General features: G+C 33.3%; 3 protein-coding genes across 5 annotated transcripts; 1 reads left to right on the top strand and 2 right to left on the bottom strand.

Moving 5' to 3' along the window:
- Positions 1–779: 779 nt before the first annotated feature.
- On the bottom strand, positions 780–7,686 carry scny (ubiquitin specific peptidase 36). The gene is made up of 11 exons (XM_090107789.1): positions 7,233–7,686; positions 6,708–6,935; positions 6,062–6,215; positions 5,799–5,973; positions 5,441–5,554; positions 5,192–5,356; positions 4,112–5,100; positions 3,417–3,654; positions 2,614–2,763; positions 2,313–2,428; positions 780–2,223 (listed from the first exon to the last, which is right to left on the bottom strand). Exons 1-11 carry the CDS (start codon positions 7,501–7,503, stop codon positions 2,190–2,192), a joined length of 2,634 nt encoding a protein of 877 aa, XP_089963915.1. The 5' UTR covers positions 7,504–7,686; the 3' UTR covers positions 780–2,189.
- An 876-nt stretch (positions 7,687–8,562) lies between these two features.
- Positions 8,563–10,395, top strand: Uev1A (Ubiquitin-conjugating enzyme variant 1A). Its single transcript, XM_090108143.1, has 4 exons — positions 8,563–8,787; positions 8,887–9,029; positions 9,195–9,320; positions 9,404–10,395. Exons 1-4 carry the CDS (start codon positions 8,763–8,765, stop codon positions 9,542–9,544), a joined length of 435 nt encoding a protein of 144 aa, XP_089964269.1. The 5' UTR covers positions 8,563–8,762; the 3' UTR covers positions 9,545–10,395.
- A 72-nt stretch (positions 10,396–10,467) lies between these two features.
- Positions 10,468–21,912, bottom strand: Snrk (SNF related kinase). 3 transcript variants are annotated; one of them, XM_090108279.1, is made up of 11 exons: positions 21,802–21,912; positions 21,658–21,704; positions 21,195–21,415; positions 20,834–21,039; positions 20,418–20,753; positions 20,058–20,348; positions 19,057–19,174; positions 17,357–17,512; positions 16,240–16,582; positions 15,687–15,847; positions 10,468–15,358 (listed from the first exon to the last, which is right to left on the bottom strand). In XM_090108279.1, exons 3-11 carry the CDS (start codon positions 21,402–21,404, stop codon positions 15,230–15,232), a joined length of 1,950 nt encoding a protein of 649 aa, XP_089964405.1. In that variant the 5' UTR covers positions 21,405–21,415; positions 21,658–21,704; positions 21,802–21,912; the 3' UTR covers positions 10,468–15,229. The 3 variants fall into 3 exon arrangements, with proteins under 3 accessions (XP_089964405.1, XP_089964407.1, XP_089964406.1); XM_090108281.1 differs by lacking the exon at positions 21,658–21,704 and having other exon boundaries at positions 21,195–21,413; positions 21,802–21,911; XM_090108280.1 differs by lacking the exons at positions 21,658–21,704; positions 21,802–21,912 and adding an exon at positions 21,511–21,538.
- Between the last annotated feature and the right edge of the window lie 2,567 nt (positions 21,913–24,479).

Consider the following 24,479-nt stretch of genomic DNA (forward strand, 5'->3'; position numbering starts at 1 on the left):
TACCTGTGCAAAAGTTAGCCTGGTACAAATGGTTGAATTATTTTTTTTAAATCAACACGTTCGCGTCGGTATGGCGGGCTGTAAGTCACACCGGAAAAGTATGGCATGACACTACCGCCTACTTCTTTTTTATGGGCTATCGGTAAATTCTAAAATTTTTGTGTTACAAATCGTTTGACTTTTGTTTTTTTTTCGAGGAGTTCGACTAACGCCCACGCGACTAAGCCGCCGGTACCAGCGTTCACACCATCATTTTTCTTTTTGTCATTGCGTACTAAGACCCCTGTAGAAACGCCATCCTGTTACAAATGACTCGAAATTTTGTGTCAATATCTCCCGGTCTAAGAGGTCCGGTTTTTGACGCTGATTGTATAACTCACAGAGTATATAGTATAATTACTAGTGGTGATTAATCTGGATACATTAAATTATTTTCTTAATCTTATTATTAACTAGCTGTGTCTCGCGGTTTCACCCGCGTTGCTCCGCTTCTGTTGGTCTTAGCATGATGATATAATAGCCTACCTACAGCTTTCCTTAATAAATGGGCTATGGTGTTATGTAGTTAGAATTTTTTCAAATCGGACCTAGTTCCTGAGATTAGCGCGTTCAAACAAACAAACTCTTCAGCTTTATAATATTAGTATAAATGATAAAGTAGACCAATAAAGTTGGTTCATTTGTATCAAACATTATTAACTTTTGGGAATGAGTACCTAAGTAAACAGCATTTTTAATGTACAAAAATAATGTTTTTCTGGTAAAATAAAACTACAAAATCGGATAGTAAGATTGCTTTATGCATTTAGTGGATATTCACCCACACTAACTTAACAAGTCGAAAATTATACTATTATACAATTAAAATGAGGCTTTTTTATAAACATATTCTGTAACCCATGATACTTTAATACTTAAAAAATAATTAAAATTAAATCACTCATACCTTAAAAGCAAGAAAGTGTTTTAAATGAAACAGAGGAATCCTCATAGTCTTTGAAATAAATAAATACGTAAACAACGGCTAAAAGACAGTAACTCGTATCAAATACGACATTCTTTTGTCGCTTCTTTCTATGTTTTACACAGCATTGTTAAGTAAGTTCATTGTAAAATGCATTCAATTGTGATCTTTAAAAATGTCAATATAAAAACGACCACATAGTGGATTATTGAGTATTGCTATTGTATGTTTAGTCTTTCATTTTTCATAACTTATTATTTTAAAAATTAATTTTATGTCAAGTGTTCTGTGTCTTCATATTCTGTATGAAAAATAGTAGTACACAGAAAAAAAAATATTCTGGGAATATTATTAACAGAAAACCAGTTAACACATTTAATCGGTTTAGGTTTAAATTATATACACATTTATAAAATAAAATAACAAATAAATCACCTTGTAAACAAATATAGAACTTATTTATCTATTTACTTCTAAATTAAAAATAAGATTTCATAAATGTAATAATTTCTTCGGAGTCTCAAGCACATGATGAATAATACTAAGCAGTAAACTGTCTTTTTTTTTTCAATTCATCAGTAGCAATTTATATTGATTATACATTTAAACCTCAAACTTTTAATTAGAAATAACAAACAAAGGATAAGGAGAATAAGTTTTTTTCACCATTACATTAATGTGCTTATGAAAACGAACTTTGTTACATGAACATCACATATCACTTACATGATAAGTAATGAATAGTAATAACTATTAAATATTAAGTAAAATTATTTGAAACAATGAGTAATAAGAATTACAGGGATTAGAAGATGTATTAAGTTCTAAGAATAGGCAAATATAGATTGAGCTAAATTGTATACTTGAATTCTCTTGTAGACTACTTAACTAGTGAGGCATACATCATCATTAATCACATTTTGAGGGAATTTAATACATCGTTTGACTATATTAGTCACTTTTATGGTTTACACTATACAAAATACAAGTTTCACAGCATATTATAATTTTACAAAAAATAGTAAAGGCTACCTGCCATTGACTGTAAAGTTTTTAGTCACATTAAATTTCACTATACTTCTTTTTAAATAACTTTATATGGCGGTTGTGGCGTCTGAATACCATTCGGCTGCACTTAACCTATCGGCTGCTATAATATAATGTCTAGCTAATTTAAAGTCCATTCAACTATATACATTGACATAGAGCTATAGACCGGCCAGGGTCAATGGCGCCTGTAGTGATTCCCGTTGCTGAATCTAGAAACAAAATTACATATTATTCACAGTTACAAAAAATGATAAACAATCAAGAGTAATTTGCACGATAAAATACAATTCATAGTTACCTATTGAATCTCTTGTATTTGTTATTGCCATTGTGTTTATTGAAATGGTGGCCAGGACGTCTTTCATTGCGATATTTGAAGTTACTGCTACCCCAGTGCAATTTGTTTTGTTTTTCCTGTAAATATTAAGATAATTTTTGACCAAGAAATTAAGATAATGTTGTACCCAAAATCTATAAATCATTATCACCTTATTCATACAACCAAACTTGAATATTAAAAAACTTTAAACTTGTTTTCTGGTGTTTCTAAAAACAATAAGTAATAATAAATAAAACATTTTACTTGAAACTTATTTTACCTGAAATGGGTTGTATCCATTCCGACTACCATTGCTGTTGTTGAAGCGATTGTAATGGTGAAACTTCTTAACCTTTTTGGTGCGACCGCGGTCCATTTCGTCGGTTGCGTCCATAGCTCGTTTACGCTCCTCACGTTTTTCTTCAAAGACCTACATAAATCAAATATTACAATAAGACAATTATAAACAATAAGCATTAACATGAATTTATGCATAATTACCCAATTTTTTTTATATCTAAACCAATAATTTCAATGCATGTTCGCAATGTTTTGACGCGAGTCTTCGAAATAGATAAGAGATACGATTGAACTATCGTAAGATTTCTATATAAGTAGCATGTTTAATATAGTAGAGTATATTTATTATCAACATTGCACTTGTGCGGAACCCAAGCGGGTCGCTTATAAGTATGATAATGTACATACACATTTCCCCGCAAATCAACGTAAAGTCAATTGAGATATACATATGGAGACGACACCGCCTACATCACTTATGTTCCGCTCAACATACGCCATATGGCGTAACTGCACGCTCATTTTTTATTTGTTTTAAAGTGAAACGCATCAAATATGCCTTCGTGTGTGTAACGATATTGCACAAATAATACAAATAATACGGAAAAGTGCAAAGGAATAACTTTTATCGGTAAGTACCTAACTAGATAATAATTTTTAAAACTTAGTTAGAGCAAAAAATGGCGCACAGATTTTGTTCGTGGTGTCTCCTCCATACATAGTAATATTATCAATGCGTAAAGTATCTATTATCACAAAAATATGGTTCACATAAATACGAACCTGTCTCGACAGATTACTATGTGTTCCGCTCCAAGAGCTCACAGGCGCTCCGTAACCTCTATGCGACAGGCCCTGCAAGTGCCTGCTTGTCTCTATCGTGTGGGGGGGGTTGGTGGGGGGTGGTGGCGCTGCGGCCGGTGGGGGGGAAACTTCCCCGCGAGAACTCAGCGGGGACATGCTGCTTACACTCGTGTTAGGACTCTGCTCTGTTTCACCCGTACCATCTTTGTCCTTCAACCTGCAATTTCAGTAGGCTCGTAATTTTTGGTTTTGTACAATTACGGTAATAAAGCTCTTTAGAGAATAAGTAATACAAAATATTAACATTGTAATAAGATAAAAAAAATGTTGTGTGGTTTTATGAAACCACGGTAAAAGTGAAACTTTCCGAACACTGCTTTATACCTACTCGGCAGCCGACCGTCACGCGACATGCGCTACACAGACCAAAAAGTTTGTGACGATGTAATAAAAGTTTCACTTTAAAATAATGTTGCATTTGATATTTTACATATTTACTTTTATTGTCTCCAAAAACGGGTTCAAAATTTTTCTTCCTTCAACACAAACAATCATTAAAATGTGTAAATTAAGGAAACTTAATAGCTGACAATTTAAAAATTAATCCATTGGGTCTTTGTAAAGGAGTTTGATTGCATAATATTTATTTATTGGCACAATGGTAACAAACTTACTTCTTGATTGTGTCTCCATTTAGACTTGGACTTAGTAGAGGAGCACTATTTTCACTGGAGACAGTCCATGCATGATGCATTCCTTTAGTAGTTACAATAAGATGTTGAGGTGACTGACATCTACTTGGCTTTGGTTTTCTTACATCCTTTGAGTCCTCTTTTCTTTGCCTTTCCTCATTTAACTTATCATACCGTTCATCACTGCTTGATTCAGAATCATATGGAACTAACTTAGACCCATTACTCCCATTCCTTTGAACGTAAGCAGAGGGATTTCCCTTATTCATTTGTTCTTCTAACTTTTCCAAGGGTGATTTTTGTATTTTAACTATCTTACTATTTAATATAGATTTTTCTGGCAGTTTAGGGCCTATAGGTACAATAGACCTGAGATCTGAATCAGTTTTTAAAATTTTGGGTTTGGGACCTTCTTCATTGGGTTGCTTTTTAATTATAAAACTTATCTTTTTATCATCAACAACTTTGAAATTAGGTTTATCTACACCGTTTAGAACTTTAGGTGCTGTAACTTTCTCAACTTCACCATTTTGTTTCACAACCCAAGGTTCAGAATTTGAACTATTGGTGTCTGAAGACTTGCTAAGTGTTGAATTTAAAATTATTGGTTTAGGTTCCCATTTGGAATCATTTGTAGTATTACCCAAAGGAATAGGTTTTCTGTCTTCATTTCTGTGCAGAGTCAGTTTAAGTGGACTTTTATCCCTATTGAGAATACTTTCTGAAACTTGATTTCCATAAGTTGCACTAGAAGATGATGTGGTTGGTCCATTTGAGTCCTCTATAGTGTTATCCTTTTCAAAGAACATTATGTATGCATTTGTACCAAGAACAGCAGACAATGGTAGAGGCCGCACGCAACTGTCATCAAACTGATAATAGTTGCCATTAGGAGCTTGACCTATTGCAGTGTAATGTCCACAGTTTTGTGAAGGACCCAAATGTGTCACTAAGCTTACCAATTTATAAGACTGAAAACAAATAACAATACAAATAAATCATACAGTATATTTATACAATACATTTTATACCTAATATTGATACAGGATATACTGCACTTACCAATTGCTGATGTGTGTTTTTATTATACATATATTTACTAAGGGAGATTTTCTTTCTAAATTGCACATGTTTTGATAGCTTTCCACCAGCCAGTGAAAATCTCTTTAAGGCAATACACAACACCATTGGTGCTCTTTCAACAAAAAACTGTTTGGTTGCAGAAACCTGAAACGTAAAAAGAAATAAAATATATTTATTATTCATATAATTCTATAACTACAGCAATAATTGTAAAAGTTATATCTTTACCTTTTTATTACACGATTCACATTTGTAGCCGAGGTCTTCTAATCTCTCTCTTGAAAAGAAAGAATCCAGTGCTTCATCTAATGTTGAATGTTTTCTGATGTCCAAAAGCAAGTCCTGTTATAGAATGGTAATTAATTATTTTATATTTAAAAATATTGTTGAATGAATATTTTTCCAATTTATAAAAACGAAAGATATACCATTGAATATGAATAATTAACATGATAATTATTGAATAAGAAAAGATAAAGAAAAAAATATATTTTTGAAACAACACATGATGTTTACATATTTATATAGGCTGAATTATATATTTTGAATCGATCTTTACATAAAGCCTTATTTATATGTGAGTTACCTCAAAATGCTGGTAAGTAGTAGACAAGTGATGACAAGCAAGGCAGCGTACAGTTGATCTCAAATATCCTCCAAGAATTTGGTTTAACGGTGTAGTTTCTTTACTGTATTGATCCAATTTGTCAGAATTTATAAAATTAGATAAATAACATTTTTCCATTGCTTCAACAAGATACCTAAAATTAATGATAAAGTAATTTAACATAAAAATGTATGTTAAAGACAAACAAAATCATTACTGCATACCATGTATAATTTTCATACCTTAAAAATTCATGAGCATCCTCTTGACGTCCTGGAGTTAAATGTCTACAAATAAGACGTAGTTTAGAATACACCTGCCATGGTTTTATCGGAGCACCACCACTTTTTTGTGTTGCCATCAAAGATGCTCTCATACCGCAAATGACACAAGCCTCTGTAAACAATAATTAAGAAGAAAAAATTGCATAAAATAATGAAAAATATGTAAAATACTATCCATAAAGGTGAAGATCCAATTATCGATCCAATTATTAAAAAGGCCAATTTGCCAGATAAAATAATAAAAAAAAACTAAATATAGCTATAATATAATATAATAATTAATATATATCAGCTAAAACCAAAAGAGATTATATTCAATGTTGATTTGTAGAAGGTTGTTTTAGATATGATAACAACAAATTCAACATTGCTGTAAAATCTTTAAAAAAATATCAATATAATCTTTAGTTACCTTTTTTGTTTTGTAAATAAGAACTAAATACTGTGTTTATATAATGAAAGTGTAAATCTTGTTTGAATTCACAAAACGAAACAATAACAAAAGATTTTCCAACACTGAGAATAGTGATTTTGCTACATTTTCAAAAATATTAATATGTATATGTATATGCAAATTATGGTCAGGGTTATACACTTGTCTTACCTTGTTGATTACATTTTTCAGAATGGGCAGCTTCTGACACAAGCCAGTTGGCGAAAGCAGGTACATGAAAAAGAGCTTGCAAAGTTGAGTTTAAATAGCATGTGTTTCCAACATTTTGCATTCCTGAGCCAGCAGCCCATGCTCCTTGCCAGCCTAGTTGAACCTTTTCAAGTGGAAATAATAATCGCTTAGGCTTAGGTAAGCCCTCTTCACCAGACTTACTTTGTTCTGAAACATAGTATATTGATACAAATAGTTGAATTTTTCATATTATACTTTATTACTTCTGGCATTGAAAATTATAAAATAGTACATTGATACAAATAGTTGAACTTTTTATGTTATACTTTATTACTTCCGGCATTAAAAATATAGTAAATAAATAAAAGTAAGCCGAGATACCTATCACTTTCGAAACTCGTTGCTTTCAAGTCAATATTGACATCGCGTAAAAGATAACCTCTTAGAAAACGTTATCTAGTTCACGGGCGTTGGATATCTAATGATTATAGATTAATTTCTTACCGTTTGTCTGGCCGCCTGAGTTCCCATCCTTTTTAAGAAGTTTTGTTTCCAACACAGGTTTTTTAGGTCGAATAACCACGTATTTTGATTTGAGTCCGTCAAGAACATTACTTTGATAGTCACCAGATTCTTCAAATTCTATCTTTGATAGAAGTACATTTTTAGCTGATGAATATAACCTACTATCCAGTAAAGATGAATTTTGTGATTCTTCAGCCGTAAGAGATAAACGCAATGCGTTAGATACTGGGTCACAAATTGAAGCGGGCATTTTACCTCCAAAATGCACTATCACGAAAAATATTAATCAAACAGCGATTCGACACATGGCATATATTGTTTACAAATTTATTTAAAAATATCACAAAACAAATGCTTTAAATTTATATTAAAACCATGTGTGTAACTCTAAATAAAAGAGTCCACAATACGGAAAAGGAAAAACGCACATACAACCAGCCGTACGCGGTGGTGTAATCCATAGAGAAATATAGAATTTAGAATCATATTATCGCCACAGATGCACGATAATATGAGACATGAGTCATGACATATATACTTAGCATAATAATATATATGATAATGTTTAAAAATTTAAATATAAATTTTCTAAAGCCTCAAAAAATAGATTGACTGTTTTAAAATAATTATCACAATAATACCTAATAAATGAATCTTGTACACGAAAAGTCCTCATTTCTTTAGTTTGTAGTCTGTAATAAATAGTTTGGAATGAATAATAAATATATGTATTTAACTCATGTTATATTGTGATTAAAATTCATTTAAAAATCTTACCTACTTAATTTTTCATGCATACTAATTTGCTTACCTGTAGGGTACAGTCATTTCATTCATAAGTAATTAACTAAATCAGGTGGTTCACAGCACAGGACTGAATGCATTGCAGCAATTTCATATGACTGTGTATATTTTTTTCTTTGCTGCTACTGCTTTCCGAATCGGTGGTAAATGTTAAAAATATGTAAGTTTAATGACGTTTCAAAAGTGCTTCTAGAAGAAATCTAATTGAATAAATAAATGTTTGAGTTTGAGTTTGAGTTTGTTTCATCCATTCCTTTGCCCACACGCGCTTTTTAATTTTATGCGTAAAAAGTATTGCACCGACTATTAGAATTTAGACCCACTTTTTTGCGTTTTGAAAGCATCGATACATTGGTAGGGTAGATACGTCCAAGGCTCACCAAAGTTAATTGTCCACGGATTGGTACAGCTCGGGGCTCGGCTCGCAGTGCGTACAGTGAATGCCACAGTGAATGCCGGACTTTAGGAAATGAAAATGGAGAATGAGATAGAAAAGTTTTGACATTTGTCAAAGTCAGCATAAAAAATCGCTAACCTGCTCAGTGCTCATTGAGCAGTTCGATTTTATATTAAATAAAATTAAACCTCGTTTATTGATGCACAATAAAGAGTCAACTTTCTAATGAAAAATACATTATTAGCGAAATAATTTATTGTGCAGTAAATAACGTTACAGTAGCTTGTAAGCGCCGGGAACTAGTGATCATGGCGAATCCGTCATCAGGCGTTGGTAAGTTTTGCGCTTGGTATTATTAAACTTTACTGTTTATTGAGTTATGCGAACATTACGCATCATTCGAAATTATAATTTTTTTTTATTCATCCGTAGTTGTGCCGAGAAATTTTCGTCTTCTAGAAGAACTTGAGCAAGGTCAGAAGGGAGTGGGCGATGGCACAATATCTTGGGGTCTCGAGAGCGATGACGATATGACCTTGACTCACTGGACTGGGATGATAATTGGGCCACCTAGGGTAACTCTGACATTTTGTTGATTTCATTTTTATTGTTGATTGTTGAATATTTGTTTTAAATTTAATTATTATGCATCATTTTTTCAATCAGTTTAATCAATTACTTATTTATTAATAACTTTATACATTAAATCAATATGTTTTCTCAAACTTTTCTTTTTTCAGACTCCATATGAAAATAGAATGTACTCACTTAAAATTGAATGCGGAACTAGATATCCTGATGAGCCCCCTACGGCGCGATTTATGTCTAGAATCAACATGAATTGTGTCAACAGTCAGACTGGACTTGTGCGTAGTAAAACAACTTCAAAATAAAGATAATTTTTTTGTTATTTTGTTTTGTGTTATTGACCAAGTGATTTATATTATAGGTTGATAATAGACAAGTTCCAATTCTTGCTAGATGGCAGCGTGATTATACAATCAAGACTGTTCTACAGGAGCTGCGACGTCTCATGACATTGAAGGAGAATATGAAGCTTTCACAGCCACCAGAGGGAAGCACTTTTTAAAGTTTCCTTTTTAATTATTGAGCAACCCAATCTACTGTATACTCTGCTGTGTACCTTTGTAATTATCCTTAACTATATTTCTTCAATTTTAATACATTATTATTGATCTTTATTATTCATAATTAGCATAAGTTAATTTTTACTCATTTTTTTCTTCAAGTTTAGTGTCATAACTTCCATGTTGCATTTAATGGGTTTAATGTATTATACTATTAATATTTATATATGTATCGATAATAGTAGATTGGGTAAATATTATGTAACTCTTAAGAACACTATAACAAGCTCTACAATTGCCGTAGAGAGTTACACCCATTTATGTCTTACATTACCTAAATTATTGTGGCCTTTGAGAAGTCAAACTTGCTTTTTGTATGATTAAGAGTTAGTATCATTGTTTTTGATTCATGATTTATTTTAAATGCCTGTACTTATAACAAGTTACATATTCAGTGCATTCACAAACATTGTTACATCAACTACTTTTTTATATGATAGGCATAAAATTTTCATTTTCTACTTCATGTAAAATTAAGGGTTATTGAATATTTAAAAATCACTGTAAAATATTTTAGGAAATTTTTATTCTTTAGACACATAAGGTAAGAGTACTATTGATTAAACAAAGGGCTTCGCATTAGAATTTGTGTTTTCAAATATAACTGTGCAAACAATGCAGTGATCAATATGATTGCATTTAGCACTAAGCTTGTCGAGATGTGGTAGTTCCCAAGTTCCCTCTGCGTGAATTTATTGTTAAAACCAAATGCTAAGTCAAATTGTTTCATAGCCTTAATATTTTTACCAATGTATTATCTTGCAAAGGTAAATAAATCAAATAATACTGTCATGATGCTTGTTTTTTTACTATTTCTTATAGTTTTTCCAATTGCCATTTTCAGGTTGAAAAATAAAAAATGGTCCACATTTAATACATTTATTAAGACACAAAATATTTTAAGACATACATTCAAACTAATTAGAAAAATATAATTAACTACATAATATGATACAGTTGTTTGTCCAAAATATAACACTCAATAGTGAAATAACTATAAACTATAAATAAGTTTGCAAAAGAGTTCAATTAATAATGACCAAGTAATGCACAAAAAGTCCCCAAGTCCTACCTTATCTATTTCATAGAATTATATAAAATTAAACATGGTGGATTTTGTAAGATATACATAAGTAAATCAATTTTGTTGTCTTTAAATCAACCAAACTGAAAAAAAGCCCCTATAGAATATTTTATATTAATTAACTACTTCCGGTTATGTACCATTAACTTATTGCTGGAAACTTAAATTGTAATATAAATATTTCTGTATTTTCTACATAACTTAAGAGAATTAAAATTTAATATTATCAATACGACCTCTTCTATCGTCAAGGTTTTTTTGTCCATTATAGAGTACAGTTTTTATAAAGTGAATATTTTTAAGGATAATAGTATATATTTTTGTCGATATTGTACTCCAAACTAGTAAGAAAATGCAAAACTGTATTGTATCGGTATTTAAAGTATTAAAACTACATCTAACAGGTACACATTTATAAGAATTTTGTAAAACCATCTACGAGCATTCCCTACTACAAATGTATTTAATTTTGTGTGACAGTCCAAGTGGACACTTTGATAATTGAAAATATCTAAGTAAAAAATCTTAAACGATAATACAATTTTATCGTATTACAAAGCTCTTATTCATATTCCATATATACTTATTGCACCTGAAAGTGAATACCCATAATGATAAATATAAAGTTATACAAAAATGACTATCACAGCTATTAGCTGAAATCTAAATATTTATAAATAGTAAATTTATAATGGATGGATATAGCACAAGAGTAAAAAATACATTAATTAGTACATAACATAATATTTAATTACATAGGCAGAACACCATACAAATCAAAGGGTTGTATTATATTATGTAAAATAACATTACAAAATGATTTCACAGGGATTATAAAAGTCATAGTCGCATACAATTAAAAGGTAATTATTATTCTCAAATATGTATAAAGTCTACGTATTAGGAGAGTATTCGAATCGCGACTTGCGATCGTATCGGCTTACACCAAGTGCTATCAGATCAAATCATAGCTACAATGTTTCAAAGTCTATTGATAGGTAGGTACTGTTTAACTGAATATGCTGAACAATGGTTCATGATAAATGAAAGAATAGGTAGGTAAGGTAAGTGTACATGTACCTACAACAACAAATCGTACCTCTTATTTGAATTTGAAAAATTAATTCACATTGTTCGTGTAATAAAATGTTATGGACCTTAATAACTCGCTTTAATATCCTTAAGGAGAAAATATTCACGATACTTAAGGTATAACTATTTATCTTCACACAATAATTAAAAGAAATAAGTATTAAAATTAATTATTGCTTATTTATTAGTACACCTTCATGCAGCTCTGCACTCTGCAGTGAGTGTTATAAAAATTATTTCTGGTAAGTATTAATAATATTCGAAAAATCAAAGAATAAATTTTATATCATAGAGAGAATGATTCGTTTTAGCTTTAATCTTAGAATACAAATATAAATTATTGTAGAAGCGGCATATGCGTAATTGTAAAAATACGTTCCGTTTGAAGTCAGCTTATTTAGCTTGGTTGCGTTTAGTCGAATAGTCGGTTACGTCGCGTCGCTGACTTTTGCGGCTAATGGTTTAAATCAACGTTTAAATACTATATCTTTGTCTAACGCAGTACTGCTTTATCTGCTAGTTTGTTCGCGTATATACGTAGGTACCGCTTCTACGTCAGTTTATATACGTATTCTAAGCTTTCTAGGGCTATATCACGAAGTAAATTACTTCATCCACTAGGTATTAAAAAAAAAGAAGAGCGTAGCCCAAGACCGAACGCGATGGCGGCGCACTGTGGACTCCCTCTGCCCCACATAGGGGCCATAGGACCTCAAGTCAAGTAAGTCACTAGGTATTTAAAAGTGGCAATGTTTACCAAAATTAGCAATTTTATGCTTCGTCAAAATGTTTTATTCAGATTATTATAAAGAAATATAATTTGAAATGACGCAAGAACGAAAAACAAAATTGAATACAGAGTAGACCTGAAAATCGCCCTAGAATTAATATCTTAATAAAATATAACGGTAGCAATTATAGACTGTATTTTAAAATATACTTATGAAACAGCAGATTTTTTACAAAAAGCTACAAAAATTGCATTGGCACAGGATGTTAATTTTTACAAACTATTATTATATTTAGTATTCTTTGGTCTTGTGAGTACTGTTGGGGAAGGAAGAGCATCGAATCAAACAAATTATTCACAACGTTAAATAAACAACTATCATGCGCGAAATAAACTTACAATTTCAGGGTCAACTTATTAATTAATATAAAATTTAAAATAGACTATTTATTTACAACAATTAAAAAATATATGTACATAAATATTTTAATACACAACATTTAACTTGATCAACAATATTTAATTACAATTAAAATTAAATGAATTTTTAACAAATACGTGTCTGTGTTTACGCAGACTACTAACAAACGTTTGGCTGTTACACTAAAATTACCTAAGTTTAACAAATAAGAAAAAAATATCTACAGTGATTATTGTATCGTGACAAGATATTTGCTTTAACAAATGCGGACAAAGGTCTACTACTGACCTAACTCTAACTAACTACGTTATTGGGTAATTTACTACCAGCAATGCAATTAAACTTCAACAGGTAAAGTTGGAACGAAAAAATCGTGAATAACGAGATTTGTTGAAATACGCTTGCTTTTTTTTTGTCATAATTGCTGAAATTATTCGTTTTTTGCAATTTACTGATTTTATACACAGTCAAGTCAAACGCACGAATTTCTTAGTTCTTACATACTTCGTCGAATCATTTTGTGAAAAAACACACTGAATACATACATAATATGCTGTACATACAGTAAATTTATTTGACTAGTGCTTTCGAAAATAAAAAAGGAAAATTACGAATAAAATTTAATGTAAGTTTATTTTATACAAAAAAATATTATTAGCACCAAAAAACCACAACAACAATTGCTCAAATAAATAAAGTGCAGTTGAATATCTTTAATTTACCAGAAAATGCGTTACAATAAATTTTTATTTGCGAAAAATGTGCTTGATTATTTCTAATATAGATACAAAAAAATGCAATTATGGCAAAGTACAATCACATTAATTGTAATGAAAAATATTAACTCTAATGTAATGATAACTTTTACTAATGTGTGCAAGTCTATGACACACTATGGTATTATATAAAGTAGTGTCGGAAGGTGCTGGAGAAAATGTAATGAATTATGACAGATATTACTTGAATAGCTACAGATTTTTTTATTTTTATTTATCAACCAAACCTTTTATAAACCCTGTTGAACAAATCTAATATGTATTCGAATCGTCCAACGTGTTTGATATATTATGTCAAAATGCAAATGCCGCCTTTAAAATGAAAATCTTCTCCAAAGTTAATATGTAATTCGTAAGCGTTTATTTAAATGTTTCTAAAATTCTTTTTAATATGTAGAAATTCGATGGCAAAAAAGGTTGACATTTTCTAATTGTCTCTACTCTTCTATAGTAAGACAGGATTTTGGCAAAAAACAAGTAAATCGGAAAGGAGACACAATCGTAGGAACATTACGTTTAGGATTACTATATCACGATAACCAATTTGTATTTGTATCGCAACCATGCACATACACTCGCTAATTAGTATAATTTATTGCGCACGAAGCCTTTATTGCATCGTTGATGGGGCATCGCGAAACACCAATATATTCAAATAATTATAATATCTTCTACATCAATAACGTCATATTTTTATACGATCTACTTTTTGTTTTTCTTATAAATACACGCACAATGTTAAAATTTTCTTGTTTTGAAAATTTTTACGACTCTCATATTTTTACATTTCGAAGACTAAGTACTAGAAAATATGGAAAATGTCAAAGGGCTTTTGTATTTACGTATATTTTAATTTATGCCTTTGTTAATTATTTTCCTTAACAATTTTCTTTTCGCAATTATAACAATAAAACTTATCGTATTTGTCACAAATTTGTATGTGTAGTCATGATCAAAGACAGTGTGCAAATTTTTATGTGCAAAGGACAAAAATTGTTAAATTTAAAACATATTTGTAAATATTTTTCTCTCAATAAAAATAAACTAAAAAGATATGAGTTTTTGAATATTGTGTTATACATAGTAGTATACATTTCTCCATTACTTCCATGGTACAAAAAACGCATTACAAGTTGCAAGTTACAAAAAGCAAAGCAATAATAGCAAAGTACTCTTTCTTAATAAGGGTAGAAATGTACCATCATCTCTACTGATAATTGGTACTCCACCACTTCTACTTACCTTAGGTAGATAGAACATACTCTTGAACAATACTATTCTTGTATATCCATATCGGAGTGCCGGTGTGTATGAATAGATTACTAAACCACGTATTAATAACGCGTGCAGGCAAGTCCGGCGAGGCGAGTCCATAGACAATATTTTAAAACTGTGCTGAAACGTTTTAAGGCGTGGTTTCATCTGTGGAAGTGCGTCGGCGGTATCGTGTCCGGGGCATAGAGGATAGACGATAGAGGCGAGTACGTCTGTGGTCTGTGGCTTGTGGTGTGTAGTCTGTGGTCATTAGCAGAGGCCGTGCAGGCGGCGCGCGGAGGGCGCGGGGCGCGCGGCCGCCAGCAGCCGCAGGAAGGGCCGCCCGCACAGCGCTACGAAACCGGCGCCGCCCCACCGCGCCGCTGTCGCTTCTTCCACCTGTATATGTTACATATTTTTGATTTTTTGAAGCTGAATAGAATAGAAGAAATTGAGGCTATTTATTTAACTGATGGAAATTTTTCTCTGTGCTCATAGTAACTACAGTTTTGTCATGGTGTTTTTTGTCAAATACAACAAAAGCGTGTAGTATAACTCTCTCATTCCCACACTTTTGAACATTTACATCTATACGCTCAAAACGCTCAAAACAACTATTCAATACATTTTAGTACACCACAATATAGAAACATAAAATTCAAGACAAGGAGACAATATAGGACATACTACATATTATAATATAATGTATTCAATGCGTAAAGTGTACCTCGGCGATCCGGTTAAGGCTCCGCGACTCCCGCAGGCGGCTCTCGTTGCGCGCGGCGCGGCGGCGGCGCCCGCCCGACCCCGCCCCGCCGCCCGCGCCCCGCGCGTCCCCCGCACCGCCCCCGCCGCCCCCACCGCCAGAGTCCGTTGTACCGCCACCACCTGTACATGTAAAAACATTTATTGCAAAAAAATATCTGACATTTATATGAAGTTGTGTAGAATCACAGTATTCAGTACATGATAACATTAATAATGCAAAAGATATAAACTATGATGAGATAGAACTTGTGAAGCAGTTGTGTAGAATCACTGTACATCGAGTAAACATTATTTTTAGCGTAATAGGCATTCTGATTTCTAACTTGTGTACCTAACACAAAACATTGCACAATACAACAATAACAACAAATACGACATATTGTATAATTTGTCAATCTGAACTTAGCATAGTAGATCGACATTTGAGCTAAATAGTGGGAATAAGAATGAGCTAATGATTTGATTATGATATAAATAATATAATATGCCTATTATCAGTTTTTGGAACTCACCAGTAGGTGCAGCATTAGCCGGCGGTCGCGACGCGGGTCTACTCCCACGCGCGCCCGCGCCTCTCTCCTGACTGTCACTAGAGTCATCGTGCGAGTCGCGTCTCGGTCGCTCTATCGGCGGCTCTACATGCTCAGGAGCTCGCTTCTTCTTCTCCGAGTCGTCATCAGAGAGATCGGAGGAGGAACAAGAGCCGGCTCTAGGTCGTCGTCGGCGGCACTCGAGGCGTTGTCGGCGCGCGGGCGGGGGCGCGGGCGGGGCGCGAGTGCTCGTTGCCACTGTTAGCGCTACGTCCGCTTGCGCTATACTCAATCTCACTGTTTTCACGCTATCATCTAGGTTCACCTAGAGTATAATCAACTTGTTATCAAATATATTATAGATGTATAAAATATACTTATTCAAATAAATAAAGATACATAACAAATACAATTCTATTTCAAGATATTTATAGTCTCTTACAGATCAGTGATTTTAACAGTTAGTCTGCAATATTACTTCTTTCATTGACACAGCATTAACTTATTCTAAATACTTTGGATGTATAATTCAAAGTAGGGATGTAACGATACATGATTTTGCCGATACGATACAGATACCGATATTTGTAGTAATGTATCGGCGATACCGATACCGATACCGATATCGATGGCTTGGTAGAAAAATAAATAGTGAATTATGCATAAAAAGTTACCAACATTTAACAGAGACTCAACTGTTAATCGTATTCTTTTAAATAAAAATGCCAAATCAAAAAACAACAAAACCATTTATTTTAGTATTATTATTTTACAAAGTCAGTTAAACTTTAAGTAATACACATACAATCAGTACCTAATAAAAGTTTACTATTGGTAGAGTTTTTTCAGAAAACAAAGTGCGCACGCGCGGGCTGCCTCCCGCATCGTTCATTGGGCGCGGTTTTTTGAATTGTTTGATATCGGTATCGGTTGTTTTACTATCGGCGATACCGATATATCGGCTTGCCGATTATATCGGCCGATATATCGGTATCGGTATCGGTATCGTTACATCCCTAATTCAAAGTAAATATTACAATATTTAACTAAAAACTTTTTACATTCAATATGTTCTATTAAACAGGACAAGTTAAATTACCTTAGTAAGGTTATCAGCGAGTTGCGCAGGTCGTGCGAGGTGCAAGCGCCCCTCGGAGCGCGACCCCCGGCGCGAGTCCTGCGCCCGCGCCGCGCCCGACACCGAGCCCTCCTCGTCGTCCTCCTCCTCGCGCACTATACTGCACTTGCGGGAGCGCTGTACACATCAAGAAAAAAAATAACTAACAGCCCCCCTAGACAAGTGGCTTTCTATTAGCGTAAAGTTGAATAGAATGGATTATGAGCTATTACGCACTGTCGACCAGTCGCTGGCGACTCAGTCGCCGGCGACTGTGACTTACTATAGTTTAAATAGGGGCTTGCGCACTTAGTCGTCAGTCGTCCAGGAGTAAGTCCAGTCGCCGACGACTGGTCGACAGTGCGTAATAGCTCTATGAATGTATGAGATTGACGTTTGATTACGACGACGACGACGATTGATTACGTCAATCTCATACATTCATAATCTATTCTATTCAACTTTACGCTAATAGAAATCCACTTGTCTAGGGGGGCTGACCAGACTAACCAGTCTCCCCGTGACCACGCTCGCTGTAGTGTTCGAACGTCGGGGAAATAATATTAAGTATAATTAATAAATCGCGTTTAAAATCCGTTAAAAAGTCTTCAATTTCTAAATGTACGTATAATACTCGCGTAAAATCAAACACTATAAATACAATAACTTTTTTTTTTAATATTATTATATCTGCGATCAGTCGCTAGACTAGCGGATATGTTGAAGGCGCGTATGGCAGGAAGGATGCTGCTCCCATTGGAGTCCACCCTTCATTTTATCGGGCTTGGTAACCGGCAGTGTTGACTAGTCAAAAATGTCTCGTCGCTAAATTCAATAACTGGTTATGTGAAAGATATTGTGAAAGATGAACAACATGGCCTTAATCTTGTATGAATAAATAAGTTTCAAGTTAGTATGTTTTTTTTTATTGGGGTACTACAAATGCTAAGACTTAGCATTTAATGTAGATAGGCACAAAGTCTCTTCAAGGCATATCTAAAGTTTTCTTTTCACAACAAAAAAAGTAAATTTAAGTTATAATAATATGTTAAATCAATGCAGAAGTTAGTAAACGCAGCAATGCATATTTATTACAAAGCCATGATTATGCAAATAACATGTAATGAACATCAAAATGCTTTTACAATAACATTTTTAACAATTTGTAGTAACACTTATGATTTAATTCACTTTTATCTGTATATAGCTTTTTGAAGTGAAACTTCTTTCGCGTTGAGAAAAATATCAAAGTCGCGTTATGGCAATGCCATCGAGTCATGGAGTAAGGCGACGATTTTCGTATCTTTAAATCTTGCAAAAGAAGTTTCACTCCTGACACGTGTGCTCGGCCCACACGTTCCTTTTTTATTTAATCGGGTACTCCTGAACACGTCTGTTGACTACTATCTATACTATCTATCTACTATTATAAAGGCGAAAGTTTGTAAGTATGGATGTATGTATGTATGGATGTTTGTTACTCTTTCACGTAAAAACTACTGAACCAATTACAATGAAATTTAGCACACATATAGAGGGTTGGTTGAACTTGGATTAACACATAGGATAGGTTTTATCCCAGAAATCCCACGGGAACGGGAACTATGCGGGTTTTCCTTGAAAACGCGGGCGAAGCCGCGGGCGGAAATCTAGTAATATATAAATAACTATTAATACTATACCGGCGGTACGTCCTGCGGAGTGCGTGGCGCTGCGGGCAACTGTGGCGGAGTCAACAGGCCGCGTCCGCGAGACACGCCCAGCGCTTCCGGCCGCCGTAAATGAGCACGACCCTCTTGCCTATTTGAACAAAAACATATATTAATCAGCATAGAGTACAAAAAATATTCTAAACTAGCTGCTCCGCGCGGTTTCACCCCCGTGGCTCCACTCCTGTTGCCCGTAGCGTGATGAAATATAGCCTATAACCTTCCTCGATAAATGGGCTATCAAACACCGAAAGAATTTTTCTAATCGAACCAGTAGTTCCCGAGATTAGTGCGTTCAAACAAACAAACAAACTCTTCGGCTTTATAATATTAGTATAGATAACAAGCTAGTGCTCTCCTTGACTTATAGCTGTAGGGAATTTGAACATGGTTTGTAATTTTGGACATTTTTCACTATTATCCAACATTAATAGATTTATTTAGGTGTCTGTACACATAATGCTTCACTAATTGTTAAATTATTACTGTTTAATCTTATTTTTTATATGACTTAATGGGGTTTAAAATTGTAGTATGATAAAAATGTTCATTTAAATCAAAGCAAATAGAATGAAATTCAACTTTAAAATATTTATAGCACATTGTGCAGAAACAGAAAAGAGGTGTCTTTTCAACTCTAAAAAATTTATTGTTATACTAGCTTTCCGCCCGCGGCTTCGCCCGCCCAGTCAAAGAAAAACCCGCATAGTTCCCGTTCCCGTAGGATTTCCGGGATTACGTCATTTTCCCGGGATATGTCCTTTCTCGGGTATCAAAATATCTCTATACCAAATTTCATGCAAATTGGTTCAGTAGTTCAGGCGTGATTAAGTAACAGACAGACAGACAGAGTTACTTTCGCATTTATAATATTAGTATGGATAATAGAATTACATTTTATAAAAATAACACAAAGTAAATGATGAATATAAAATTTTTAAGGAATTGATTTAAGCAAACTATACCACCATTACCTCTTGGATCTGAGTTGTCTTTCAGCCAATAAATAATAAGTTGCTGTAATATGGTTGTATTCACTTTTTTCTAGTTCCTCCAAAATTCTTTCTTTAGAAGCAATGTCACCATCTACCATAATTTGAATGATGGTCTGTCGATCTTCTTCTGTGAGATCTTGTTTAGTCACTAAAGGTGTATCAAAGTCTTCCACAGTCACCCCCTCCCCAGCTGTTACCCAGGGATCAGCAGCTATTTCCGATAAAGTAGCACGCTTTTCAGGCTCTCTTACTAACATTCTTCCAATCAATCTGTGTAAGAGAAGGTATTAATAAGTACCTAAACAGGAAAAATTGTACAGATAAAGAGTATGTACTCACCTTTTACAAGAATTTGAAATGTGCGGTGGGATAGTATATTTACAGTCCATTATCATTGTTAATGTTTCACTGTCATTGATCTCTTGAAATGGTGCTCGACCACAAACTAACATGTAAAGTATAACACCAAGAGACCAGACATCTACAGCTGGAGCATCATATGAATCACCTAATAAAATTTCTGGGGCAGAATAAGCCAGAGACCCACAAGATGTTTCTAATTTTTGTCCAGGACAAAACTTATTACTAAAACCAAAATCAGTCAATTTCACTACACCTAATTTTTCAAAAAAGACTACATTTTCAGGCTTTAAATCCCGATGCACCACATGTAACCTGAAAAAAATATTAATCAGTAACATAATAAAACTAACACACAAATTATACTAGGTAATTAGGTATATTAAAAATAGTACCTGTGGCAATATGAGATGGCTCTTACTATTTGTCGAAAATAATCCCGAGCTAGAGATTCTGATAGACCAGATTCATGTCTCATTATGTAGTCATATAAATCACCACCGTCACCTAATTCTAATATCAAATACAGCTTTGTTTGAGTGTCAATTACTTCATAGAGCCTTACAACATTTGGATGCTGAACTAACTTCATACAGCGGACCTATAAAGATTAACAACAACAAACAACAATCAATTAAAAAAAATTGTAAATAATAATACTCTTTTTCAAAAGTTACAAAATAAAAACTTCTTAAAGAAAAATAATTTTTGATAAAGTCCAAACTAATAATTAAGGTTTTTTTTTTCAATTATTACCTCTTGAAATAAATGTGATTTAGAAACATCGTCCAATTTACTTTTGTCTATCACTTTCACAGCAACTTTTTCGCCCGTAAATACGTGGCGGGCTAATTTCACTACTGCAAAGTGTCCAGAACCTAGAGTGTCCAATAAGTCGTACAATCCAGCAATTTTTGCATCATATGTACCAGCTCCTCCCCCAACAATTCCTCCGCAGTTATTCATATTTATTATCTCTGTAATTATGATATTCATATTAATTAATATCTAAACTTGGTAAAACTACGATAAAATAATGATAATCAGCTTTTTAAAAACCCTATGACCATACCTTACTATGTTTACAATTCAATAACAATGATTTATGAATTAATTTATATAATTGAATAACAATATCTCACTGAAATTAAGAAATGATTTTAAAGGACATTGTTTAGTTATTTAAGAATAGTTCACTTTCATAAATATAAATACTTACGTGGATAAATATATATTTTCGAAACTATTCATAGAGAAATCTTAACACTGAAATAAATATTGATATTTAATTGATTAATGTCACTATAATACAATAATATATCTAAATGGAATATAGTTTGTAAGATGAAAGATAGTTATTAACATTGCATTTGTTTTAAAATCGTTAATTTATCGAACGCAAAATAGATATTTCAAGAGCCCTATTTCGCCATTTCTCATAAATCCGTTTAGAAATAAGAATGTGCACAGACTATATAAAGTGAGTATAGATGAAACCTCAGCTGAAACTTTTAAATTGCACTCGATGTCTAAATAGTATGTACTACAGTAAAAAATATTGTAAAAATAATCTGTAACAAAGAATACTGTAATAGCATCTACAGACGCTCCGATTTGGTTGGTGCCAACCATCCGACCACGACCAAATCGGAAAGTGTAGAGAGCGGTCGGTCCGACATAATTATTATTAATATTAGTTTGACGTGGTCGGATGTGCCGGCGATACCGACCAAACCAACTTCCTATCCGATCCAACCAAATTGGAACGTCTGGAAGCTTTGTTCCGACCAAATCGGCTCATTCCATAGAGTAATATAGGTAATTGGCTCATTCACATTCGCAACGCCGCCGGTGTAGGACGTCAACATGAACGCCGAGGGAGTTACGGTCACCGAACGTGACATATTAATAAAATTGCTGGAACTATATAAAGACTTTCCCTGTTTGTGGGACTTAAGTAACAAAGATTACGCAAATAGAGATGCCAGAAATCAAGCGTATTTTATTACGTTAGAAGTATTAAAAAAAATTGACAGTGCGGCTACATTAAAAACCTTAAAAAATAAGTTGTAAGAGCCGCATATGACTGTAATTTTCTCTATTTCTATAGTAGAATTTAGCCCATTCTCTTCGTACTATGGTCAACTGACATATTACTCTATGGTCAACTGACAGCTGGAAGGCCAACCGTCGGACAATCTGTAGCAATGTTGGAATGGTTGCCTTGTCGGTTCCGATATGGTTGGCACCAACCAAATCGGAGCGTCTGTAGATACATTAATATATGTATGATGTAACTAAACTTTTCTATCAATGATGATGTGGGTTATTAAAATTATTGTGAAATTATAACCATTTTCAAATGGCGTTAAATTACAATATGACTGTGTTAATTCCGTATTAACCACACGCCGAATTTTCCGAATATATACCACTGTACATTTTTTTCGGAAAAATAGATCAACTTCGATCACCTTGCAGTTTATCTTTTACATATCATCATCCGTAGATCATATAACAGCGTATTTCCAAACTATACATAGCCAGAACGCAACCATAGGAAACTGCTCGTGTATACTTTGTAATGCTGTTTTTAAGTTTGTTATTACAATATATACACGAATTTTGCGTACTGATCGTGTATACTTTGTAACGCGGATGCTTGCTTCTCCGTTCCAAACTATACACGATCAGTACGCAAAATATAACTAAATATACCTACTACACCACTTACGCTTGAGCGAAATAATAAATATATAGGTAATCAAAGACTTGTTCAACTATATATCTATCTACTTTTATTCTTCTTGATTATTATTGATTCAGTAAAATATGGAATAAAAATATTATTAGGTAAGCTTAGGAAAATAAATAAGTAACAGATAAGGGTACCTATGGGTTAGGTTAGGTTCGTGTTTTTTTTAACTACACAAAAATAGGAGCCCCGCGAAGCGGGGCTCCGTCGTCTTGCAACCGTCTTCTTCTGGACTTATTAGATTCTTACATTTTAGCACTATTGTCAATAATAAGTCGTGCAGTATAGTCGGGAACGAAGACAAAAGCATCCTCGATACAAAAAAATATACGATCAGTACGCAACATTACATACACATGCATGCAACATGCAATACAATAATATAAACACGAGCAATGGAAAGACGCCGCGCTTACTCCGAAACATACACGATTAGTCCGCATGCGTACTGGCGCTGTATGTTTTGGAGCGCTATTCTTACTTACTTCACTACAAAGTATACGCGAGTATTTTCGTACTACTGTTGTATAGATTGGAAGAACTTTGTTAAAAAGTTATTTCCAAACTATACGTGATTAGTTTCACACCGTTGCGTGCTGGCCTTGTATAGTTTGGAAAGACGCCATATAACAATATATCCAAGAAGCATAAAATCACAGCATAATATATATTGTACACTGGAGATTGCAATGTGAACATTCACTTGTAGCAAGAAAATATGACCTTGAATAACGTCAGTTATGTTTTTTGTCTCTTTCTGTGGGGTGACCAAACTGGTTTGTAAATTGAGGATTTTTCGAAATAGAAATAACTAAAAATCATGGTCTATAAATAATAACGACATATATTTTTAACAGAAGTCAGAATTTATATTATAATTACTGGTCAACTTACAATAAATATCACCTTTATATCTTCATACAATTTTAATTGGTAGAGACTAGAGAATGATAGTTTTAAGTAACGCTTGATAATTTTTGGCTACAAAGCTTGGATACGAACTGATATATAGCATTAACATCCTTTGTAAATAGAGGAAAGTTGTGTTTTGCATCAGATGCTGTTTACCAAATTGTAAGCTACTCAGATCTTCTTTTTAAACGCGTTGCTTCGACGGGTCAACTTCAAGTCAAAATTATCAAAGAAAAATTGTTTATGGCAGCCTTGCAAAAAATTACAGCTAACTTTACAAAGTTTAAGTTTAGTGCAATAGCCAATACCGATATCGTGTGTTGTTTCATTACTAGTATAAAAATCTTTAAATGGTGTTCTAAATGTTCTTATAA

This window comes from Colias eurytheme, chromosome 12, assembly GCF_061535395.1.
Source record: "Colias eurytheme isolate Ceu_HAF_F1 chromosome 12, ilColEury1 Martin Lab GWU primary, whole genome shotgun sequence".
NCBI classification, from domain to species: Eukaryota; Metazoa; Arthropoda; class Insecta; order Lepidoptera; family Pieridae; genus Colias; species Colias eurytheme.

Bases quoted from the DNA above. Each gene is read 5' to 3' on its own strand.
- Uev1A (XM_090108143.1), top strand. From the start codon at position 8,763: ATGGCGAATCCGTCATCAGGCGTTG. The intron at 8,788-8,886 runs GTAAGTTTTGCG...ATTCATCCGTAG, and splicing joins GAATCCGTCATCAGGCGTTG to TTGTGCCGAGAAATTTTCGT. The intron at 9,030-9,194 runs GTAACTCTGACA...TTCTTTTTTCAG, and splicing joins TGATAATTGGGCCACCTAGG to ACTCCATATGAAAATAGAAT.
- Snrk (XM_090108279.1), bottom strand. From the start codon at position 21,404: ATGAATAACTGCGGAGGAATTGTTGGGGGAGGAGCTGGTACATATGAT. The intron at 19,175-20,057 runs GTAATGGTGGTA...TTGTTCAAATAG, and splicing joins AGACAACTCAGATCCAAGAG to GCAAGAGGGTCGTGCTCATT. The intron at 15,848-16,239 runs GTGAGTTCCAAA...TTACATGTACAG, and splicing joins GGCTAATGCTGCACCTACTG to GTGGTGGCGGTACAACGGAC.
- scny (XM_090107789.1), bottom strand. From the start codon at position 7,503: ATGCCCGCTTCAATTTGTGACCCAGTATCTAACGCATTGCGTTTATCT. The intron at 3,655-4,111 runs GTAAGTTTGTTA...CTGAAATTGCAG, and splicing joins AATGGAGACACAATCAAGAA to GTTGAAGGACAAAGATGGTA. The intron at 2,764-3,416 runs GTTCGTATTTAT...TGATTTATGTAG, and splicing joins ATAGTAATCTGTCGAGACAG to GTCTTTGAAGAAAAACGTGA.